The 16,674-nt window shown below is 45.0% G+C and overlaps 1 protein-coding gene across 3 annotated transcripts in view; it reads left to right on the top strand.

The window, feature by feature from the left end:
* The window catches only part of LOC111253100 (zinc finger protein castor homolog 1-like), a 118,051-nt gene that overhangs the window by 78,103 nt on the left and 23,274 nt on the right, over positions 1 to 16,674 (top strand). For all 3 annotated transcript variants that reach the window (XM_022812030.2, XM_022812032.2, XM_086992351.1), the window contains 2 exons: positions 519 to 889; positions 14,400 to 14,673. In XM_022812030.2, the coding sequence (XP_022667765.1) occupies positions 519 to 889; positions 14,400 to 14,673 (645 nt within the window). The remainder of the gene's footprint in view (positions 1 to 518; positions 890 to 14,399; positions 14,674 to 16,674) is intronic.

Below are 16,674 nucleotides of genomic sequence, written 5' to 3'. Positions count from 1 at the left end.
CTAACCACAAAGTGGTAAGGGATTGTTTAACTTGCATTACTAGAAATTCTAGGAAACTTCTCCAATATTTTGCGATTGACGAACAGTGCAAGTGCCATGTTGATGGCATTTGTATAGCCATTTAGCAGGAGTGAATGATGAAGTTTCAGAAATCAAGCACGGTGGTATCGTACTGAATATAATGTGAAACAAACTATCGTGCAAGCGGGGCTTCGTAAATTTATGTTCCTTTAACTGATCACTCTCAGAGATATAACGCTTACCTGCCTGAAGGTGGTCAAACCGATTCAGAACTACATAGCATTCTATAAGTTCATAGTTTGGTCGCAAGAAGGATATTATCGGCTAAACAGTTACTGATATCATACTCCCCACGCTCACTCGTCATATCCTGTCTATGACAAATAAATCACACGTCATCGTTCTACTGGCCAATAACTTCTAACATTGTTACGCATTTGACTACCATGTTTGTCTTTTGTCTCGAATAATAATATTACTGTCGCTTTCGCTTTCAGGCAAGCTTATCGAATTAATGACGTCACTTCCTGGTGGCCAGCTGTTTAACCCTGGAGCCAATTTCCCAGGCGGTAGCAGCGGAAACCTGACAACAGGCGCCAGCTCAGAAGCCGCCTTGGGGGGCTTGGCACTGCCAGCTGGGGTGATACCGCCTGGCGGTAGAGTAACGCTATCCGCGCCCCTCAGTCCCGCGTCCACCTCCTCATGTTCATCACTTCCCGAACAGCGGAATAGCAGTAGTACCGCATCAAACGGCTCTTCGTCTGGGGCCGTCGGGGGCTCTGGCGTTGGTTCCAGCGGGAGTGCGGGTTATCCCCAATCTCCTGACCGTATTCGGGACGCATTTCTAGCCAACAGGCTGACACACCAGGTAGGTGTAATGATTTATTAGAGTTCACATTACCTATGACGGTAATTATTAAACCTGACGCAATACGAAGACCATCGAGGTTCAGGAGGAACGAGGCCGCTGCGCTTCGAACCCAAAAGGCAAGTTTCATGCGTACAATACGTGCGCATGGAAAATATGATACAGTGACGTCATGATTTGACTGAATTATCTTTGAAACGATAACAATAATAAATAACGTTATTGTTTAGTTACTATGGGCAAAGTCACTATTCAAAAGCTCTAACGTTTAGCTAGGGAAATGGTAGCTAGAGCAAGTTCCAGTGACCTTACTAGTCAAATGGGAATACAATATCATTCTCCAACTGATTGGTGGCGCCTTCGTTGTTGATGATTAGTTGGGTCCAAATACTATTTGAGGGAGTTAGAAATTGCAGTACATAGGCGGCTTGCAATGACACCCCGCACTTCTGCTGAATCCTAAAGTCAACATTTTCCTGACGCGATGAGGGCATCATCCAAAAATGGCACGTGATCTTCAGCCACATCAAGAGCAAACCCAATGGCTGATCCTCCAATGCACCTTTACTTTCTACCATTCACTCCCAGTAACAGTCAGCCCGCCATACTCTATTCGAGAGACGACCCAGCAGCTTGTTATGTTACTAAATCGGGCTACGTTAAATGCGTTCGCTGGTATTTTGAGGTTAGCTAGGAGCAGTGCAATGGCCAGCTCTTCGTTCTTTGTCCGACTGCTGCAGGAGGACAGAGTCAATGTGCAACGGGGGGTTCGATGACATTGCAGCCGTAGCATTTGTACAGTATCCATTCGCATCGACCCGAAGCTTAGCTATCCATCGGTGCCACTGCCCCCTGACTTGGTGCCCTTATACAATATCTGAGAATGGTACTAACGTTCTACAGAGGCGCCTAAAGCACTCAGCGGAACGGGACCGTGTTCCTAAGATTATATCTCCAAGGATTTTGGAACAACCCTCATCCAAGCTTGATATGCATCGGCGACTACCGTTAGGTCGTTTTCGTCGGCAATTGTCTCAATCAGCCATACGTCGACTGGCTATCATTGCCTAGGTTTCTCTATGGAGATTCACTGGCAAAGGGAGAAGCAAACATCTGCAAACGGCAACTTTTTCGCCTTGGCCGTCTGTATTGAGCCTACACTCCTGTGATAGACTCGAAGTACAATAAAGTACAACGATTCCCAAACACCGTGCAATGAGAGTGACGGTGTCGATTGATCCGTATATCAGGTATCAGATAACGAAGGGTCAGAAGACCAAATTCGGGCGGTAATCAGAGGGTGCTTCTTCGTTCGATCTTCAGATCCCTAATCCATTCTCGACCGCCTTGGGACGAAGGCCTCTGCCAAACGTAAATATTTCTTGCTGAAAGCGACTAAAAGTAGCCATACCTGTTCCTCATTAGCCCATTAGAAAATCGCAAAGAAAACATTTTTCTGCTGTATTGTGATTATTGATTTAACTGAAACACCATTTGTACTGGCAAGAACAACGTCTACAGATCATCTTATTGAGCCAGTGCAGCGTTTCCGCTAGTCGAAGTAGCCAAGCTGACTGAGCTTTCTTCTGTATTTTTTTTTAATAAAATTCTCACCTCCGAAAGAAAAAAAACACATGTAAGGTAAGTGGCCACTGATTTTTTATAGCTTATCGCGAGCTGCTGTTGCCATGTGAACCTTTGCAGTAGAAATTTGCGTAAAGCTTCGAGATGCCTCACTCGTAGCCTAGATAAATGTGTAGCGATATGGAGGACAACAAAACAGACAATCGAGGTTCGCTAAGTCTGTGAAGAATGAACCGGACCCACAATAACGGGTTGTGTGGTCGTAGACGGGCGCGGACGCCATCCCATAATAAACCTCGGCCGCTTCTTTGTCGAGATTCGCTTTGCCTAAGAGCTGTACTGAAGTAGCGAAGAAGCTAAAGCGATTTACATGGCTAAGCCAAGAATTAGCGGTGCCGTTGTAATCACCCGTTCAAATATGTAGATCGTGCGAGTGTCTACTGAACCAAACGACAATCAACTAAGCGCTTTTGCTTGCAAATGAGCGATGACCATTTGCTGGCACGTCTGACATCACTGATTCTTGAAGTAGCGGCAGTAGCAACAATAGGAACCGCGGCTGATGCCGCCGCAACAGTTTATTCCATGGATGAGTCTTCTATGCGTATTTTGTACGCCATATTGAATCCAGGAAGCTCACGTGTCTTACATCAACTAGTTAGTTCACCATGTCACGTCCTTGTGTAATACTTAGGTACATCGTATCATCAAAAATGACGAAACCACAGCGCTGAAAAAGTCGTAGGTACTTGTCCTAGTTAGCAGAAACCCCCTTCCGTATGCAATGATAAGCGATGCAGGGCATGCCCACCGTGATGGCAACAGATATGGAAAACTCTTTCGCTAGCGGTTGCTGCGCATGGAAATTACCACAGGCGAAAACTAACCGGTGCCTATGACACTGCAGCTCTGACGACTCTTAGAGAGTCCGGCGGCGACAAGCTTGCCCGTCACACAAAGGTAAATAGACAGACATGCCGGCCGGGTCGGTCGGTCGATCGGTTGACCTGACGCGCGCACACCATCGAGTGACAACGGCATATGTCCTATGCTACGGCTTCTGTTGCTTATGTTGTTACAACGAGTCCTTCTAGGGTTGCCATTGCCCTAACACCATCCTCGTGGGTGTGACTTTTGTATCTTTTGGTGTGTGTGTTATGTTGCGTCCTGAGACTTCTCGGTTTGTGCACTCGTCCGCGATTTTTTTTCCGTTTCCTGTCTCCATTACAACATCGGCAGGTCTTCTCTCAATGGCGACAAGTGAACCTCTGCTGGGACTGCTGACTTACACAAGAGCTTTACGATCTAGAACGAACGGCGGATACATATCATACACGCATATATATATATATATGCACGTGCGTGTGTTCACTGGTATCCGAGAATCAAAAACGCGAAACCGATTGCAGCCGCTGTTGTTGTTGCCTCATGGCGAGCAACTGCTATTCATTAGCATCTCCGAGCGGGAGCAGTATTTGCTGCCTTTTCAATTCGCGAATAACGGTAATATCTTAGGCGGCAATAGCCGGAAAGGAGTTTGAATCAGGCTCGGCAATGGTGGCCAGGGTCGAGGCGTCAAACGTGGTAGTAACAGGGATCATAGCAAGCATTACAGATGAGCCCACAGAGTGGACTACCATTTTCATATACGAGAGCGCACACACTTGTACAGCAGCAGCAGCAGCAGCAGCAACATTCGCGCAAGTCAGGTTCACTGCGAAAACATGAAATAAAGAGGACGGGAAAACGGCGCTGGTAACGATGAAAAAGACGACACAACCAACAACAGCGACGAGGGCGACAAGGTGCCGGTGGAAAAATAAGACGATGGAAGGAGAGCAGGAAGATGTCGCTAAAAGTTTTCATCTTTTTTTGAGCTTAGAAAGCGAGCAAATGCTCTTACTGATGCTATAGAATATGTTTCCGTCCCGTAGAGATGGGCACACGCAGGATGCATAGCTGATGGGCTATGGGCTTTGTCTTATACACAGGCAAGCAGGCCAACCAACAGGCGGGTCTAGAGCCGGCCGCACCAAGTAGACCTGATCAAAGTACGCATGCCAGCGACGTCGCATCGCATGTGGCATGTGGCTCTTGTTTGAACACAGAAGCAGCAGCGGAGACGACGTCGGCGGACAGCAGAGGTCCGTCCTTAGTTGGCCTATTTCAGTAGTAGAGCTAGCTCGTTCGTAGATGCACTTACTCAGTGTATCGTAGTCAACTATAGTGGTAGGTCTGGCGGTCTCCTGATTATGGCAGTTGCCGCAACTGTGATGCTCTATAACCTCGAAATCGACCAATACCGCTGACATCACTAGCCTACTTCGGCACCCCAGCTCAGCAGCGACTTCGCCAAATCATCAAATAACGGAGGTCAGACGATTTAGACAGGACGGACAAATAGAGAAATGGACTTAGATAGCAGTCAACAAACGAAGCAAGAACACACGGAAGCAAAACGACGCATTCTTGCATGTGCGTGAGCGACTGCAACTGCAGCACCAACGGCAACGGATAGAGACGACCTCGATATTGACGCCTTCGCCCCCCCCCCCCCTCTTTCTTTCTCTCTCCCTCTCTACTTCTCTCTGATCTTCGTTGCCTTTTTTGCTGTCGATGTACAACAACGATTGCTACGGCAATTCCCGATTCTCCAAATTGAGTACTCTCTGATACTTATGTCGGTGTGTACTACGAACTGTTAGTTCACCACTAAAGTTCGGTAGTACTGGGCTGGGGAATTCTGCAAACCGATGAACAGAACAGTGATTACGCCAGCGAGTATTTCTTTTAAATACAGGATACTGCACCCATGTTAGAGCAGCAGCCGATGCAACATTGCTGTTCTTCGAACAACGTGAATACCGTTCCATGTGGAAGAACAGATCCTACGATTCGTACCTGCGTAAATGTGTGCATATGCATGTGTGAGGAACTCATTCTTCAGAAGCATCAACTGGACAAGCTTCACTGACGACTTCAATGTAGTTTTCCCGAGTCCTTCTGCTTTGCAGATGTAAGTGTAAATGAACATGTGCAACGGTCACTTTCTATGTTCTTCAAATATGGCCGAGATTGATTAAGCCCATACGCAGTAGACAGGTACACGAGCAGGTGACGGGATGCGTTTCCTTTACGCGTCGGCGCGTCATCCGCTGATTTATCTTTTCGCTGAGCACAATTTTTTTCCGGAAACGTTGAAGTTTTGTTAGCACAACGTCAAGTAGTAGCTATAACGAATATACAGAGACAGGGAAACTGGTACCCCGTGCAGAGGGAAACATTGCACTAGACATTTTAAGATTAGTCGCCGATTAAAACGAAAAAAGAACTAGTTTTTTTTTAACTAAATATCCGTTTGTCTGTATGGGCATTCATGTGCATGCTGCACCCCCGTTATCCACTTGTCAAAGCCAAAATTCACAAAAGAGACAGGTGATCGATCGACGACGGTTGATGAATGAGCAGGCCTAACGCCATCTAGCGGATCGCAACGATTAGGACCCTACAACCCGGGTGTCATTATTAAAAGCAGCAGCAGCAGCAGCAGCGCCGTCAACGGGAAACCAATGGACAAAGTGACAAGGTAGAGAAGCGCGGCAGCAAATGGTCTTTCGACAGTGGTTTGGGTCGGCGGAGAAAAACGGCCTGGGCGGCTTGCAGGCTAGCAGCGTGCATCCTACGACCTGTATCCGCACTTCTCGATGGGATACTTAGGTATCGCATCGCTAAATCGTAACCAAGTCCAGGCAAGATTAAACGATAGCAGTGACGTGCGAATGAAAGTGACCCAAGAAAAGAGACGGTATGAATTGCACGCTTCGGTGAGCCGGGCTGTAGACTACTGAAGAGTAATTTTAATCGGGACATCATTAGAGTCATTTCGACTGCCGTCAACGGATACATCGACATCAGTTAAAAAAAAAAAAAACACATTTTCTACAGTGATCTGGAAGAGGAATTCAAATGACTACTTGATTTTTATTTTTGGAGAGTTCGCAAAATTTTACTGGCAATGTTTTTACTTTTAGAGCGTATTTGTAGCGATGGAAGCATTTTACATGATTCTAAAGCGATGAATGTCCATGTTTTGATTCAGCTTACGATGACGGTGTTGCATAGCTTTACGATCGCGTTCTGAGTACAAAAAATAATGGTTTCTGTAGGATAAAATTGTTCAAGAAGAGATGCGTAAGGCTTCAGCGATAGCTCAAATGGAAATTAGGTCACTATTTTAGAGTCTTCGCGGTTGAGGGAAGTATGCGCCTACCAGGCGTACGAATGATGACGTAAATGTGCTAATTTTTATCACTTTAATTACTACGTTAAATTATTAGAGATAAACAAAATATGATGGTAGATGCCGAAATTATTCGTTGTTATAGCGGAATAAAGACAAGTAATTTAAAAAAGAATAGAGTCTTTTCAATCAATAAACTGGCTTCCGTACACTTGCTCCGCTATAGGCTTATAAAATTACCTATAAAATTATCGTGCGTAGAAATTTTAATTTCACAGGTACCGGTTAATTGAAATTATTCTAGAACTTGACGTGCTTGAGCGTCATCACTGTACCACTAAACCTTGCATCATCGAAACGCCACCGAAAATTAGCGTTTAATTATAAAGACGGTAACCAATTTTAGAGATGCTTTATTTCTACAGGGCACGGCAGAAATAGATACACAAGAAGTCTCAGTAGGCTTAGCGGGCATATAGTCACCACACACAACTAGACCAAATCTCGCAAGTCAACATCCGCACAAATGTCTAAATCATATTTCTGGTTTGTTCTTGCTGTTCTATCATCGCCAAAAAACTAGAGGCAAAAAGGTCCAAAAATGCTTACCAGTTAATTCAGTAGCCGTTTTCACCCCCCCCCCCCCCCACTGACAGCTCGGCGTCTCATTCGTGACGAACCCAGTGGGTTCCTTTTCAGCTTCGTGATGAGGTGACACTCGAATGCTAATATTTTGAAAGCGCTAAGAGAATGGGCCTCGTTTTGCCCTCACAACGGTCAGTTGACGTCGCTCGATGTCACCCTCATATTTCTAGCATTGTTCTATGCCGCGTCGTGCCAAAGAGGCATCACATAGTGTCCAAGCTTAGTAGGCCAGCCTGTATCGGTTAGGGCTTCCACACACAGAGGACTTTTCGTGAGTTCTTTGAAAAACGATCTTTCTATAAACTCTTAGAACAAGCAGCGCTACATTGACAAAGTGATCTTTCAGATACCTCCGAACGCCTTTACCTGGCAAGACAGAAAGGCCCGATGCATCTGAAGGATAGAAGCTCGCTTTATTAAAAGCTAATGCGAGCTCGTAAGGTTCGCCGGTCCCGTGCGCACAAGAAGACCAAGCGCAGGCGGCTTAGTCGCGTAGTCCACAAAAGAGTCATTTCTGACCGCTACAAAAAATAAAGTAGATATTTAAATATCCTACGTGCATCGTTAGGAAATAAACAGATATATTTCGAAATAAAAACTGCTAACTAGGGTGTCGATGAGTTGGTTTGAAGTCGTCATCGTTTCGCGTTGACCAGGCGAACTTTTATATTTTGAGTTTTATGTCCGGTATCGCCGTTAGCCATTCTATCAGACACACAGACGGCTGACTTCTAGCACGAAACGAAGTCTGTCTTCGTTGATCAGACCCGCCTGATTAGAACCACCATTCAGAAAAAAGTGTGTTGCACTGGCTTTGGAGAGCTTCTGTAAAAGGACGCAAAATACGCTTTTGCAGAGAATGTGACAAGGATTTGACATGAGTTTTTGCTAGAGTTCCACGTGAACCAAAAAGCCACCGATGATGTTTCAAATGCGTCTATGGTATAATTCTTAGGTGTCTATACTAATCAAACTGGGAAGGTGTATATTATCGCGTATGCCTTATGGTGTATATCGACGTACGATAGAATAATACGGGCAAATTCGCGACCATACAAACTTTTCCTTCTACTGAACTTGCTTTTCATTAAGTGCACTTATTGCATTAAGTGCATTAATTAATTTAATATCTTATTCCGTTTTTATCTATACAAGATAGTAAGACTCGTTACATTGGCTCTCCGTAGCAAGTTTCCACCAAGTTCTGGCCAACAACTAATGTAGTACGGTGGTTATCGGAAATCAGTTGGCACAGAACTCATTCACAAGCGGTCTGTAGCTGCTATGAGATGGCATTTTAGGTACGTGCAGTCGGTTAACTGGACAACATCTATTTTCCCACGCTGCACAAATGTTATTGTATTTATTGCTGTTATTGTTGTTGTTGTTGTTGCTGGTTTTACGTCTCCCTGTCCGCTAGTCGTGTTTCTGTTATTGCTAGCTATCGTTTAGCGTCACTGTCGGCGTGACATCGCTGAACGAAAAAAACGATGCTACCATAAACCATCACCACTGTCCTACTCTATATCCACGACGTTATAACATCATCTCGTCTGATCTGGTCCGTTGGTTGGAGCGACACCAACGGCGAGATCAGCAGCCGTTCTGTAGTGGGCTAGGCGGTGGCCCAAGGAGGCAGCCCTCTGCGGCGCGACCCCCTTGGCCCCTCACTGTTTGGATGACGTAGACAAAGCTATCTTTGCTGTCATGCTGACTGACACACTTCGACAACTGCTACATAGTCATCCTAATGTCAATGATCAGATCCTCTACCCGTTGGCCTGATGCACGCCAGCCAGCGACGATCACCAATAAGGTCAAGTCGGCATGACAATCACAGGCGGTGGTTCCAAACGGCATAAAAGCGGTGAAACCTATGGCAGTCGCTCTACTCTACTTGAACGGGTCCAAAGCGGAATATCGAAAAAATATTGCCTTCATAAATATTTATACATCAGAACTTACCTGGCTAGCGTAGCTCGGAGCTACGTGCAGCCTGTACAGCAACATGCTTTACTAATTAACAAAAGATAAGACGAAACACATAGCATGGATAGGCAGCATGAACGATATCATAAAGGATAGACTAGATTTCATATCTTAGACATATTGTCGTTATCGTTGTTATTATTATATTAACAAACAAAAAGTAGAAAAACAGAGAACGACAAAGAATCTGACGGTCGAATAAATTCGTAGTAACTTAACAACAATACGCCGCATCTCTACCGGCATCGCCACTGTGGTTGACGTTCCTTAATACCTACCGCGTTTGTTTAGATGTCCGCGTTGATCTGGCAGGGCACATTGAATGGCTCAATTAGCTGTTAGCCAGCATATTCATATCGGTATAAGAATATATAGATTATATTAAGTATTATCGGCTAGAATGAAGCAGGCGGGCGATGAGACACAATTGTTTGTTGAGCTCTCACGTCAACTCACTCTGCGCGTACGAAGACTTTCAGCGAACTAGAAGGGGTGAAGCAAAGAATAACAACTCAATGGCGAAACGGCGTAACAAAACAAAGAAGCAGGCTTTCGTGCGGCGTTGAACAAGTAGGAAAAGATTGTCACAGGAATCGACATTGTCTATATGTTGCCTGTACTTTATAAATCGGACAAGAACAGGCCGAAAAGTTGCTTCCGTCTCTGTGCCAACCTCAGTTACTATGCGCCTGCCTGATCCTGGAAGACACAATACGCACAAACTTGTCTTTCGAGTCGCCGATCCCTGTGTTTGTAGAAACGATTCGTTCCAAAGGACACTGGTGCAGTTTTTTCTCGTTCAGTTAGGTTTAATAGAAGGCAGCAGAGGTGAAATAAGAGAGACTACGGTTTTCATACTGTTACCCTGATGGGTTCTGCCTACCACCTATCCGGCATTGGCTAGAGGTCGAAATGAACCCGGTAGATTGAATATCGTAAATCAAACATCGTTTAAAGCCATCTCTGGCCAGACTGCTCAAGTGGTGTATTCTATTGGCAGTTCTGATCGTACGATTGCAACTGCCACTGCGTATGTCCCCATGTATCTAAACCCGGTCCGTAGTGTATCCCCAATGTTTTTGCCTCTCACGTGAAAAGGCCAGCTATCGAACAAACAAGTGTCGTCTGCATTTTCATCTTATGTTTGGCCCTCATCTGTTTGATGATTTTAATGTCATCTTATGACTCAACAGACAAAAATAGGGGCATCTACATGTTTTAGTTGAGTTCGAACCGACCGGTTCCGTTGGTGACCACCTCCGGAGAACGGATATAACAACGACTGCGACTTGCTGACGGTTTTTTCGGGGCTTGTGTCAAGTTGACAGACCCTGACAATTGCCGCCACCTGCCAAACTGGTAAGTCCTACGCGCTATCGACATTCATAGTTCTGCTACCCGTAGCAATAGCATAGTAGAAATCGTAGCTGCTGTTGTTATGGTAGTGATGGCCTGTGAAGTAGACTCACCAGCAATCTTTACGGCACAGACCGTAGAGACAATCATCGAAGAGTTGGCAAGGTGATGTGGCCCGCAGTATAGAATTTGGCCTGTTCTAGCAGGCAAACAAGAAAAAGCTGCCGCTAAAGCCTGCGGCTATTCTGCTGCCCGCCGAAGAGAAACGACGTAGGAGTCAATGCTGCCGCAGCTGCAGCAGCAGCAGTGGCTTCTGGTTCGAGCGCGGTCGCGTAAGCTCTCTCTAGCCACGCGACAACGATAGGGCCCTACATCTATTACTTGAGACAGTCACTAATGAAGCTCGAAATTCGGGTGAAAACTATTCTGTCACTTGATAGGAAACGGCGCCGGCCGCGTCCACACTCATGGAAAATATAAATAGAATCGTTGAAGCACAAAAGCCAGACAGGCATGTTACGATCAACGAGTAGCGGTCGTACGTCCAGGCAAACAGACGGGGGGAAACTCGCGGGACAGAGAAGTTGGATACAGCGAACGAGCAACCTTGATACTGGGATATACGTTATACGCATTATATATATAGATAGGTTGTGTTATAGACCGTCGGTATGACCTGCGACGAAACACACTGACACAACAACTACCTGCGCGTTCGACTATCAAACAGTAAACTCAGTTACAAAAAAGACTGATCGCCAAGGGCGACCGAATACAAGAAATACCTATGCTGAGAGACTGGGTTAACAGTTTAAATATGTAAGGATATCTTTACGTGAAGAAGAGGACTCAAAAACATCGTGTTGGCACTAGGAACGTCTATTTTTAACGCTCGACGACATGGCAAAGGCTAAGGAAACACTAACAGAAATGGGGAAAAATACATGTTTGCCTAGCTCAGAGAGCAGTCGTATTTTCAGATACAGTTGGTCGCTTCGACGCAAAGAGCAATGGATTGTACGATTATGTTCTTGCGCTATCCTGAGCCTTCGAAAGGTACTGTTTCATCATAGAATTTGTCAAAATTTTCATTGATTTTGGTAGAATAACCCTTTGGTTTTGACCACTAGGAACATTGCAATAACTAATTCCATAACAAAAAATTATATTAAATTATACAACACTATATGTAAGACGAACGCAGAAAATGTTAAGATGATTATATATGTATAATATTTATATAATCATAAGCGATTATTTTCTGTGAACCACACTTAAGTATGGATTTGTCGAGTTTCACGTCTGGTATTGACGTTCAGCATTACGGCCATAAGGCGGCCAGTCAGCTTCTAGCGCTGAACGAAACTGTGCCCTCACCCAGCTTCGAACCTAGATTATTACGTGACTCTATACTGGCTAGAAAAACATGGGGACCGCTCCACTCACAACGTTAACCGCACCTAAATGCTCTATGAGTTATTCTATGTGGTCAGTTTCGATATACGAAACATCTTCTACTGTGTATGATGTTTGGACAGCCCACAAGATCGTCTGCTGCGAAGCTGGGCGCCTTTTTTCAATTTGGATAGCGGTAAACCATTGGACATCTTCAAACTACTATCGTTCATTGACCGTATCGTTGTATCAGTGAAGTGGCCATACCTGTAGTTGTTGTTCAGTTTAGAACGCTGCTAAAGTCGGAACTGTTGTTTACGGGAGGCAATTGAGTTGATTCGGCTAAGCAATTTATCATACCGTAAAAGCCAATAATCTCTCCTGGGTCTCTCAACGCAGTGTTCATTATTCTCTTCCTAGCAGTTACTTTTCGATTAAAACCAGTCAGACATTCAACGAGCAGGCAACAAACAGAACGAAGCGTTGGGCTTTGAGGATCGATCGGAGCAAAAAGAGAAGAAACGAACACTTGTAATCCACATCAGTCAAGTCGCAGTCCTGAAATTCTCGCGTCTAGTACCGATGGCCTGTTTGTCTGCGTAACGTTAAGCGAGCTCAAAATGATGGAATACGGAGCGCCGATTCGGTTCAAGATTTGTTTTTCTGTGACGAATTTTAGTTTGACACTAACAGTATCCAAGAGTTACGTGAAGTGAGAGACGTCCTGCCCTCCATAAAAAAAAATCGACGTTATTGACGTCAAGCTGTTGAGTTTACTTATTGTTAAAGTATAACACTTCATCTAATATCACTTTAATAGGCCTAGCAAGTAGCTGTTGAATAGATGTTGCTACCAAAACAAATCAACTGCGACATATAGTAGAGTTCGAGAATGCGCATGCCTTGTTTGTGGCCAATCGTTCGACGCCGTAACGTTCTCACCTGGCAGCAGAAGCAGGAGGTCAAGCAGATCGTCCGCTCGTTCTATGGCTGGCAATTCTGTTCTCCTATTCCATCCTTCTGTCACTTGACGAAACAAACTATTATTACTACGACGAGCAGAAGCACACGGAGAAGCAGCGTTTGGGCGTCGTCGTCGTCGCCGCCGCCGCCGCTCCCTGTTTCATCTTCCCAGAGCTGGCTCACTTTCTGCACTGCGAGGTTGCTCTGGGTGCATGTGCGCCCTACGCTTGTCGCATATTATATATATATATAATGGGTCGACAAAAAAGCGTTGATTTTCCAGCCTCGTTTTATTCAGCTTATTTTTGTTGATTCTATATAAATATATGAACGTGTTTCTCTTCGTATGTAAATTTTCATCGTTCGCTGATTTGCTTTTATTGTTGTCCGTTGGCTTTGTTAGAGCTGTGGCCGTTGAGGTTGTCGTTGGTGTTGTCGTTGTAGCCATCGTCGTCGTCGTCGCCGCCGCCGCCGCCATTGTGTCGTCAACTTAGTTTTGTCTACACACTTGTTCAATGATATCTTCGATGTCTATTGACAACGTGTGTGCGTGTGCTTTTATCGTTTATATAATGTTATTCGGTCTTTTCGTTTATTTTCTTCGGGTGGTGGCCTGACCAGAGGTTGTGGCAGCGTAACTATTGACCAGTTCGTGGCTTCGATGACCGAGACCGTTCGGTCAGCGCGCGCGATGACAACCAGCGGGAGAATAGCGACTAGTCACAACAAAAACAACAACTTTTGACAACATTTAATGACGACAGTTCTGGTAGTGGTAGGGGAGCATTGACGCAATGATATCGCTACTGCCATTCAGGCTACTGCCGCCATTGTTGTTTTTCGTGCGAATGGCGGTGGCGTTGTTGTCGCACAACCCCTAATGATTACCGTAATAGCACGACGATGGTCATGTTGTGGTGGTGGTGGTGGTGATGATGACGATAACGGCAATGCCCGATGTCGAAAATCGCGCCAAATCACTGATCAGATGCTAACAAACAATTAGCGTCTCTCTAAATATGATCTCATAGCTACATTCTATCCTATCCGGACCTGGTCGATTCATCTTTGTCAACGACGAGAACTATTTCTATGCTATTCATAAGTTCGAGCGAACCATGCGCTTAATATGTTTACCATTGTCCATCATTACTGGCTGATTCTAATAAATAGTAGTAATAACAATAATAGATGATAATCATAAACGGTGTGATTCAATACGACTGGCGTCATAGATCCCGGATGTGTTATGACAAGATAGACATCTATATGCAGCTCGTCCATGCTTAGGCTCAAATAAAGTACCCGAATATGTGTTTGGTTGATAAAAAATTGCAGATGTTTCCACCGATGTTGGGAGGCTCCCAGATGGGATCCGGGTCAACTGCATCTACAGCTTCGTGTCTACTGATGACACCTCCATCGATGCAATCAGTTCACAGGGCCACTGCCCCCTGTGGAACCAGTTTGGGAGGAAGCATCACCTGCACTAGTAGCAGCTCTAACGTTGGGCCTACCAGCGCCGGCGGAAGTTCAAGCAGCAGCAGCAGCAGTAACAGTTTACTAATAACGCCACCCACCAATCTCAACAAGCCTACGAACGCTAACACAGGTGAGAGTCGTAGTTTGCCCTCTAACGCAAACCCTTGTCTCACACTTTGTCGTAGCTGGAGTAAACCGCTAGATGGAATCCCTTCTTCTATACCTAAATGCGACTACTATTGTATTAACGTCAAGCATGCCAGTCTCGATCTTTCATTTCGCCTGACTGAAACAAGAATCACTTATTGACAAAATTGCAAAGGTTTCATGTGTGCACATAGTAAATGAGCCTATTGTATGCCGCGTACGCTTTCATATAAACGTTCTAGGCAACATCACACTGGGTCCATTGAAATATCAGCATTTCCTAAGGGCGAACTGACTCCGAATTGAAAAAAATGCAATCTTCAGCATTTGCCCATTTCGAATCGAAGGGTCGTTTGAAATCACCAGAAATGTCGGTCGATAGCCCCAGGAAGAGGTCCCAATTTGTACGATGGCATTTCGCCAATTATGATGGTTTGTGGCTGGTTTGGTGACTGCGGATACCATGGAAGAAAAATAGATTTCCTTCCAGAAGAACCATTTCACTGTATTTTGATTAGATCCTTTATGACCGACCGCCGTTCGTACGGAATAAATGTTATCGTCGGAATACACCAAACAATGCGTTTGCGTTCCTTCATACGATCGACAACGACCATAGAGATCGATTATTTCCTCTAGATAAAAATGATAAATAAACCAAAAAAAAAAAGGAGATTAAGATGAGATGCACAGTGGTTTGACCGATACACGCTTTCATTTGGAAGACGCTCTATCTAGTTCTATTCTATACGATACTGAAGCGAAAATCGACGTTGGATGCCCGGAGAATATAGGCCCATCACAGAGTCCAATATGTACAGCTGTACATTTGTATTGTGAAAACCTTTCTATATTTCGTATCGTTTTTGCCTTCTTTTTTTTTTTTTTAATATTCTCACACATCCGAATTCACCTATCCGACATTGGTCCCCCCTGGCGGCCCGTCTCTCCTTTTCCTTGGATTTTCTCCCAGTTCCGACGACCTTTTTCAGTTGTCTGTTATCCTGTCACATTTTTTGCGCGCTACCTTTTCTGTCTTCATTCGACTTCAGCACGGCAGCCGCTAATGCGAAATATCTGAATCGTTCGTGTACGTCAATATACGTGCGTAAATTCAGCAGTAAAAGTTCAGAGCAAAATTATAGTAGTAGTAGTAGTAGTAGTAAAATAATAAAGGCAAAAAAAATAAAGGTACTTGAAGAAGAACGAAATTTATTTAAAAAACAAAAAGAAACACAACAAAAAATACGGAAGAAACGATACAGCAATAAATCTACAAGGTGGAAGAAATAGAAGCAATTTTTTCCCTCGTGATGATACTGATGTTGTCGCTGGTGCTGAAGATAACGGCCGTTTGACGATGATGGTGATGATGTAAAGCAGGAGAAATCAAAAGCATCAGAGGAAACAAGAAGTCGAATCAAATAGCCCTAGGGAACAAGAAGGAATGGGGAGCGCCGTTAAAATAGCAATAACACCGCCCGCAGAAGCAATAACAACAGCGACAGCAGGACCAGCCGTTGTTATTGTTGTCGTTGTAGTCTGAATTCTCCGCCTGGTGATGATGATGGTGACGATCATCATTGTCATCATCATGATGAAAAACCAGAGCTCGATGGGAGCTCCTCTTTGCTGGGCGCCACAAGAAGCAGGGCCTTGTGGTAGCGCGAAGCCGCCAGCATCGAAAACGGATTTCTATTTCGTCCAACATTTTTCAGCTGCTAGATGATGACGACGACGACGACGACGACGACGACGACAACGACAACGACAACGACAACGACGACGACGACGACGACGACGACGACGACGACGACGACGACGACGACGACGACGACGACGACGACGACGACGACGACGACAACGACGACGACGACGACGACGACGAACGACGACGACGAAGACTACGGTTCACGACGGTGGACGACCGTGAACAGCGATCATATACCGTCCAGATCGCTCGCGTCCACCGCGGTCCTATACA

The sequence above is a fragment of the Varroa destructor genome, unplaced genomic scaffold (genome assembly GCF_002443255.2).
Source record: "Varroa destructor unplaced genomic scaffold, Vdes_3.0 BEIS01000006.1, whole genome shotgun sequence".
In the NCBI taxonomy this organism is placed as follows: domain Eukaryota; kingdom Metazoa; phylum Arthropoda; class Arachnida; order Mesostigmata; family Varroidae; genus Varroa; species Varroa destructor.
Note: the sequence above shows the minus strand (reverse complement) of the source record. Positions and strands in the feature narration are given on the sequence as shown.